Source organism: Vicia villosa, linkage group LG2 (genome assembly GCF_029867415.1).
Source record: "Vicia villosa cultivar HV-30 ecotype Madison, WI linkage group LG2, Vvil1.0, whole genome shotgun sequence".
Classification (NCBI taxonomy): domain Eukaryota; kingdom Viridiplantae; phylum Streptophyta; class Magnoliopsida; order Fabales; family Fabaceae; genus Vicia; species Vicia villosa.
Window position 1 is genome coordinate 143,938,914 of NC_081181.1, and position 8,242 is coordinate 143,947,155.

General features: G+C 32.6%; 1 protein-coding gene across 1 annotated transcript; it reads right to left on the reverse strand.

Annotated features, from left to right (window-relative positions):
* Positions 1-3,259: 3,259 nt before the first annotated feature.
* On the reverse strand, positions 3,260-6,940 carry LOC131646960 (AT-hook motif nuclear-localized protein 8-like). Its single transcript, XM_058916884.1, has 5 exons — positions 6,184-6,940; positions 6,033-6,085; positions 5,715-5,846; positions 3,916-4,077; positions 3,260-3,806 (listed from the first exon to the last, which is right to left on the reverse strand). The coding sequence occupies exons 1-5, from the start codon at positions 6,686-6,688 to the stop codon at positions 3,540-3,542; spliced, it is 1,119 nt and encodes a 372-aa protein (XP_058772867.1). The 5' UTR covers positions 6,689-6,940; the 3' UTR covers positions 3,260-3,539.
* Positions 6,941-8,242: the final 1,302 nt, after the last annotated feature.

An 8,242-nucleotide genomic window follows, 5' to 3' on the forward strand; every position in this document is an offset into this window, starting at 1 on the left:
TCAAATGGTATAAAAGTATATGAAAATACAACTATTCACAAAGTATACGTATTTATACACAAAACGGGGAATTATTCAAACGGTATTAACAAAATTATCGATAAGTGCCACTATTTACATACACAAAATAAGTACATTTTGGCACTTATCAGATCACTTGATACCAGAACTGATCTCCGAACCGGACTATACTGGTGGTGATAAGCCAAAAAAACAAATAATCAGGTACTAGTAGGTTCCATGAGATCAAGATATCGTGAGGGAATTAAGATTTATGAAAATGAAGAGTGAACTATACCCATGAATATTTAGATTATAGCGTTTAGGTTTTCATCGAATTTTAACCAACTAATAAATCAATGATAAAATAGTTAAATACTACTCCGGCCTGATTTATAAGCAAAGATTCTCCTTTTAGATTCATTGAATAATGAATGTATCTAGTCTACATAAAAGATCGGATACATTCATTATTCAATGAATCTAAAAAAAGAATATTTGTTTATAAATAAGGTCGGGGGAGTAGTTGAATCAATTGGAGTATTGAATATTTCAATTGGAGTATTGAATATTTTAGTTCCTTGTTTATAGGGTTGTTCAAAAAAATCCAAAAGCTAAATCGAACCGTCGAATCAAATCAAACTAAAATTAAAATAATCGAACCGTAAAATTTTTCACTTTTTTGCAACATTAACAAAATGGAGAAATTAGAATGTGAAGAAACATTTTTGAAGATCAAAACTTTATTGAAAACTCACCCAATATTGACCCTCCTAAAGGAAGAGGTGTCATTATTCCTATACTTGTCAATAAACAAAAAAGCTATGAGTTTTGTATGTTAGTTTTTCTTGGCCGGATTGGTGTGTCGATCCGAGACCTTTTCTTAGGTGAGGTGGTGGTTTTTGGTTGGCCAGTTGCATCCGGATTAGGTCTTTTATGTCCTCTTTTATTCTATTGTACTTTTGGGTTAAGCACCCCTAGTATTTTTTAATATATCTCTTTGATTATAAAAAAAAGAAAAATATAGTCTACTTTATTAGAAAATAGAAAAGAATTGATGTATTAGAAAATAGAAAGGCTAGACTTGGTTGTAGTTGCAATAACGGGAAACTAAGGTCATATTTTTAAGGTCATATAAACATGGTTAATATGGATATATGTGTTTACAGATACAACTGTCATATTTTTAAGGTCATATAAACATGGTTAATATGGATATATGTGTTTACAGATACAACTGTCAGCAATACTCAAATAATTTTAATTGTTTTGATGATGATAATTAGGGGTGGGAATAGGCCAGACCGGCCTACAGGGACCTATGGCCTAACCTATATAAGGTCAGACCAGACCAGACTTATTTAACAAAAAGGTTAGGTCTAGGCTTTTTTAAAAGCCTATTTAATAAAATAGGTCAGACTTAAGCTATTAAAAAAGCCTATAAAGCCTTATAGGCCAGCCTATATTTTAATATATATTAAAAATAGGCTAAATAAATCGGTCCATATTTACGTGTTTATTAGAAAAAAAGGCTAAATAGGCAAGCCTATATATGCACATATATTAGAACAAAGGCTAAATATATAGGATGACTTATAAAATTTCTTAAATAATATGGATTAATTGAAAACCATAATGAAAAATAGACTTTTAAATAGGCTTTCAGGTCAAGTCAGGCTCTTCAAAAGGCCAGGCAAGACCAAAAAAGAGAGTCTATTATTGGTCATAGGCCAGACTCAGGCCTTTCAAATTTATCGTAGACCAGACTCAAGCCTTATAAAGTCTAGTCTAGCTTAGCCTATTCCCATCCCTAATGACAACACTTAAGATCAAACAATATTTGAAGATGTCAGTTGTAACAATTGTCCAACAATCTCTGATAATTATATTTAATCAAGGAAATATCTCAAAACTCTTCAATGATAATAGTCAAGTTTTACTTGAAGTGCTAAATCAAATCTATAGAGATTGTTATATGGAAGAATTGGTCCAACTTGTGGCTTGAGATTGGTAATTCTCTAGTTTTGTTGGCCTTTATAGGCTTGATTTCTCAGTTCTTTGGAACCTATGAAACATATGGCTTAATTGCAAAGCTTTGAGGAACATGAATTTTTTGGTCACTCGTATATTTAAGGAGGGAAACCAATATGTTCATAGCTTATAAAACTTTGGTCTTTCCTTCAATAATTTTATTCATCGGAATGTTTTGTCTTCTTATGTAATAGCTTTGGTTAGAACAAACTTGATAGGCCAAGTCATAGATTTTGCTCTGCTTGAGAGTGTTCGATTTGATCCCTCTCTCTTTGTTCCTTTCTTTTTTTTAATATACTTTCAGTTTTAAAAAAATATATATACTTATGGTAACATATTTGAGAATATTATAATCCCTATTAAAGTTACTTAAACATGAATTTAAGGAACATATAATAACTAAGTGATCATACTTAATTTCAACTCTAAAATTTAATACAGCATCAAAAATCACGCTACCTATTTAGGATCCATTCTAAAAATTTAATTACTAACTTAAAACTTAACATAGATTCTAAACTCACTAAATATGTTTAAGACTTAACATAGATTCTAAACTCACTAAATGTTATAGTATCTATTTTAGATCACATGCCTAATATAGACATTCTAACATGGATTTACTACTCAGTTCACAATCACACCATACAATCTCATATTTGTTTTTACGAATTTGTTCATTCAAAGATAACAACAGTACAACACAATCACATTATATTTCTTTCAAGTGTTAAGTCTCAAATGAAGGTTTTTAATTGGATTTACTAAGTAAGTTAGATGGTTGGAATGAGTCAAAATGAGTTCAAAAGAAGCACTTTTCTATATCACTTTTCTTCAAGTCAGTAGATTTTCAAAGTGAAGTTATACTGTGAAATTAGAGAAATTTAGTCTGAAATTTGAGAAATCTATAACTTCTTCGAATATCTATGTAAAAGTCTTGAAGTACATATAATCTAGAAAATAACTTGAAGTGGGTTTCAAATATAGATTATCATATGATAAAATATAGTGTTGTTTAAATATATGTATAAATATCGCTTATACTTGTCGCTTAAAAACCCTTCTCTTCGTCTAACGTAAAAGTTTATCTTCTCGCTTAAAAACCCTTCTCTTCGTCTAACGTAAGAACCACAATCAGTATCTCCTAGGGTGATATTTTTATGAAATCGCATTTTATTTTTTATTTTCGCACACAGCAAGAATAAAAGAAAGAAACATCTTGAAAATATGTAGCTCCAATGAGAGGGTGCATAACTCATATTTCTAACATGTCACAAGCGGATCCAAAACCGCAATAAGCTCATTAACCAGAAGCGGAGCTTGCTAGCATTGTATCATAAATAATTTGAAAATCCTAATAAGCAGAAAAACAGATATAAAAACATATCGATAAACTCCCCTAAAACCTGTCCCAGTTATTTTTATTACTAGTCCTAAAGCCACAACTTTGAACAATCACCATGCAAATAGCCTGCTTCTGCAATGGTGAACCTAAAAGCCTGCTCGTCTCACTGCTGAGTTTGGCGAGCCCAGTTTTGCGGGTGGTGGAACATCATGTTTTGATCGACCTGACTGGCATTGTTGTAGATTCCAGGTCCCTGAGTAAAAGGACTATTCTCATGGTCACCAGAGGACTCAGATGAAGGCCCTTGAGATGTAGGGCTAGTTGGAGTCCCAGAAGCAGCAAAATTGGACGGTGGGGTTGAAGACGGCCCAGATTTCTGATTGTTCGAGCTAGTCTTTTTGCCATCCAAAGTAAAACAGCCCATTATGACCTGCAAATGATTTTTTAAAAGTCATAAAACTGATGCCGCGGAGTTTGATTAATTTCTCACGCAGAATATAGACTGTCAACGTAAATTGTCTAACATTTGAGAGCAATACCTTTACTGTCGATGCCGCAACAAGCTTATCAGCAACTACACCCCCCAAAAGGCGTGAATCAGGACCCCCTACAGATACCTTCAAGCTACTCATTCTTTTAATGCCACTGCCGTCATCAGATTCTACTGACTGGGCTGTCAGGGATACAATTTCAAATTGGCCCTGTGATGGAACAAGAGATCATAGGAAGAGAATTAAACCAAAGCACATTTAGCTATGTAAATTATGAAAAATAAAACACAAACAAAATTAAAGATGATCCGATCATGTGACTTTTGGCTTCCAAATAACTATAGAAAACGGCATTAGTAAAAATAAAGCTAACACGTGATAAAATGCAAGTGACACGCTTCAGAATCTAAATATAATGGTAATTATGGAAGTAGATCTGCTTGAATGGTGCCAATAATGTCAAAGTTGAGATCCTACTTAAGATCGCGAGGAGGTGAAAGATCTGAGTTTAAAGAATCGTAAAACGCTACCTAAAATATAAAATTGAACTCGCACACACAAACACACATAAATGCATAAAACTATCTAAATCTTAACACTACTAACATTAATGGAATATTCATTATCTACATCATTATTGGTCCAAGTCCGGGAGAAAAGGTTACATAATTCAATTTTTCAAACTGGTTAGCAACTAATTGAACTAGGAAACATCTAAAAGGAGATCGGAGAAGATTGTGCGATCCTGAGTATGAACGCAATCCCACTCCAATCTTCAACCCCGCAAGTATACATCTATGGGCAAGGATCCTTAAGACCCGTACACTCCCACGAGTATATTTGTGGTTTTGACAACATTAGATCCCACATCTCTCCCATGTCACAGGAAATAATGTATGCAAATTTTAACCCATCAAGAAATGAAATAAAGATATGAGATGCAAAATGAAAAAGAAACATGATAATTTTATTTCAAGCCGCAAAGTATACTTGCTTTAGTGTTTCAATGGAAAGAAAAACAAAGCCCTGCATTTATAAATGATTGTGATAGATTTTATTTTTATAAAAGCTCAGCCATACTCTTAGTGAAAAATATAAAAAAGATTGTATTTTCATGTAAAACTAGACTGTGCAAAACATATGGAATGTTTGTATGTACAGTGAAACTAGACAGTGCAAAACATATGGAATGTTTGTATGTGCAGTGAATATAAAAAATTGAACGAAACAATACAAACATAGTAGAACCAGAGAGAACAAAAATTAGAAGACAACAACATTCCATTTTTTCAATGGATGTGGATTGCCTGAAATCACAATCTGACGAATTCACAAAGTCAGTACATTGGTGGTTGTTGAATCAAGATTGGACAGTGCAGATTTTAAAGTTGGTGTTTTAGAGTTTAACAAAATCAAAATGTACTCGCTTTCTGCACCATCCGATCTCAATCCAATGACAACTGATGTGCTTACTACATGAGTGAATGTGTGGGATTGTGATTGCGTGCAGTCCAAATCCTTTTGTTCATGTGACAGTGTTTTCAAATTGCCGTTATGGCAATGTGGATTTTGTGCTAATTGCCATAGGCCACAATGCCTATTGTATCCACCATGTTCCATCCATAAACCATTTTAATGGCAGATTTTGGATGAAAGCCATGACCCAGAAAGACAACACTGTCACATGCCAAATGCTAGCTCAAGAACATATATATGCACATCAAATAAACACACATCACATCAAATTTCAGATCTCTTCCAATTGACATAGTACAAACAAAACAATTTTTCTTAATCAGATACATAGTTATTGAACGGATTCGAATCAAAATGGATCTAAAAACTACCTCAAAAACCACAATGCTCCCCGCCTGATGAAGGGCAACCGTGCCAATCGAACCTTCAGCAGAAACAATGCACATATCCGTATCAGGTGCCGCTCTTTCTTGACTAAAGGCCATAACTTTTTCAGAAATGTCCTACAAACAAGAGAAGAAAAAAAAAAACATATTGGTAAGAACTAAGAACCACTCTTGAAAAACACCAATTGAATACAAAAACACAACAAAGTAACCATCTTTTTAACATCATCAAAAACTAAATCAGCATTTAATTCATAAATCAACCAAAATTTTCAAAATTACAAAAGCAAAGCAATTGCATACCTCTCCATGATTCACCATGATCACATGAGGCTGGAAAGCAGAGCCATTATCTCCTGAAAAACGAACAACCACAACGAATACAATCAACAAAAACAATATACTTTTCCAAAATTCAAATTCAAATAACAAAAAATAACCAAATTTAACATACCAAGCTTCTTCTTAACAGAGCCACGAGGCCTTCCTCTCCCCCTCTTACTCTTCTTAGCAGTTGAAGAGTCAGGAGAGTTCATAGCAAGAGCCTGCCCGGAACCCGAGCCAGAGCCCGAACCCGAGCCCAACCCAAGAGCAGTGCTGTCATCAGGAAAATACTTCCTTGGCCGGCCCCTCTTTCTCTTGAATGACTCAGAGGAGCCAGCAACATATGGTACCAAGGTGGAAGGAGGAACAGTGTTGGTGGTGGCGGCAGTGTTGACATTGGTGGTGGTGGTGGTGGTGGTGGCAATGGTGGTGAAAGGCTCGGAATGAGGAGGAGGGTTAGCAGGGTTAGCGTTCATGTTGAAGAGAGGGAATCGAGCAGTGGCAGGTGCCATCATGGTAGTCGGGGCAGTGTTGGTGAACGGATTGGGTCCCACCAAGACAACGTTCGACGGAGGTTGAAAGTGGTGACCCTGAGGGTGATGAGGAGGAGCATGTGGTGGTTCACGCGAATCCATGAAACCGAAAAACAAAACGCAATGTAATGAAGAAACAAGAGAGTATAGAAAAAGAGTGATATTGAAAAAACGAGAACGAAACTGTGTTATATATATAGCGACGAAAGTAACCGTAGGTAAAAAGTGATGATGACGACAACCAAGATGATGATGATGAAGAAAGAAAAACGTGAAGAGAAAATTCAATAACCGAGGAAGAAGGGAGGGAATATAGAAATGGAAGGTTTTGGATTTTATTCTTTTTATTTAATTTTTAAATTTAGGGTTTTGAATTTGCTTTTAGATTTCGTTTTTTTTTTTGTTTGTTATTCATTGATCTTGTCTTGTACTTCACTACACGTGTATTTCATTCATGGACTTAGGTTATTTTTAATATTATTTAATTTATGTAGTGTTTATTATACTTAGGAGCTTTCCCTTTATATTTATTATATCTTTGACTTTACTCATGCTTTTTTATTCTTTTTATTTATGTTTTTTAATTTGTTTCTGGTTAGTCAAAATTTAGAGAAAAAAACTGTTGCCTTGGAAATAACATATTCCAGATGTTCTTTTTGCTTGGTAATATTTACAGACTTTTTTGTTTTTGTTTTTGTTTTATATATTTTTAATATTTTTAAAGTTTTTTTTTCTTTTGCTTTGGACAAACTCAAGTTTCAAGGTAATATTAATTATTAATTTATCGATTATTTTTTTATAATAAAATGAAAAATATATGAAATTTAATAATACTACTTGATTGAGAGTATTATAAAAAAAAAAACATGATATAAAAAATAATAAATATTTTTTATTGTCTTGCTAAGTAAAAAAATTCAAAACAGTAATTTGTAAATTTTTGACAAATTTTTTGAGATACTTTCTTTTAAATGTGATAAATATTACTCATTCCGTCTTACAATAGGTGTTTTCTTTAAGATTTTCACATTTTTTAAGAAAATGATTAATTATATTGATTTTAATGATAAAATGAATCTTGTTTACTAAAATAACCTTATTAATAATAAATAGTGGAGTACATAAATGAATTAAAATATAATAAATTAGGGTAAGTTAGTGAAAAGAAATACTCCCTCTGGTCTCATTTATAAGGAAAAAAAAATTTCAGATACATTGAATAAATAATGTATTTGAACAACATGTTGTCCAAATACATTATTTATTCAATGTATCTGAAAAAAAGAATATTTTCTTATAAATGGGACCGAAGGTAGTAATAAATATCACATTGGTATTCTAAATGGACAAATAATTTGAGACAAATAAAAATAGGAAAAATAACACTTATTGTGAGACAGAGGGAGTATGGAATACACTGAATGTGTAATTAAAAAAATTGACTTTCGGTCTTCAAATTTATAAAAAAAACTCGTCCACAAAGAAGAATGTGTCAATGTATTTAATTCTTACTCTCTTTTTAATTGTACTCTTATTTTTTACTTTGAAAATCGTTGCAAATATTAAAATGTAAAAAATCATAGGGATATATTTGGAATAGTTGAATTGAATTGAATAATTATAGTTTTTTTTTTAATATTTAAGACTATAGAATTT

What these genes read in the sequence shown, in the direction of transcription:
- LOC131646960 (XM_058916884.1), bottom strand. Translation starts at nt 6,688, where the DNA reads ATGGATTCGCGTGAACCACCACATGCTCCTCCTCATCACCCTCAGGGT. An exon ending in CTCTGTTAAGAAGAAGCTTG is followed by an intron (nt 6,086 to 6,183) that starts GTATGTTAAATT and finishes TTCGTTTTTCAG; the next exon opens with GAGATAATGGCTCTGCTTTC. An exon ending in GGAGCATTGTGGTTTTTGAG is followed by an intron (nt 4,078 to 5,714) that starts GTAGTTTTTAGA and finishes GTTCCATCACAG; the next exon opens with GGCCAATTTGAAATTGTATC.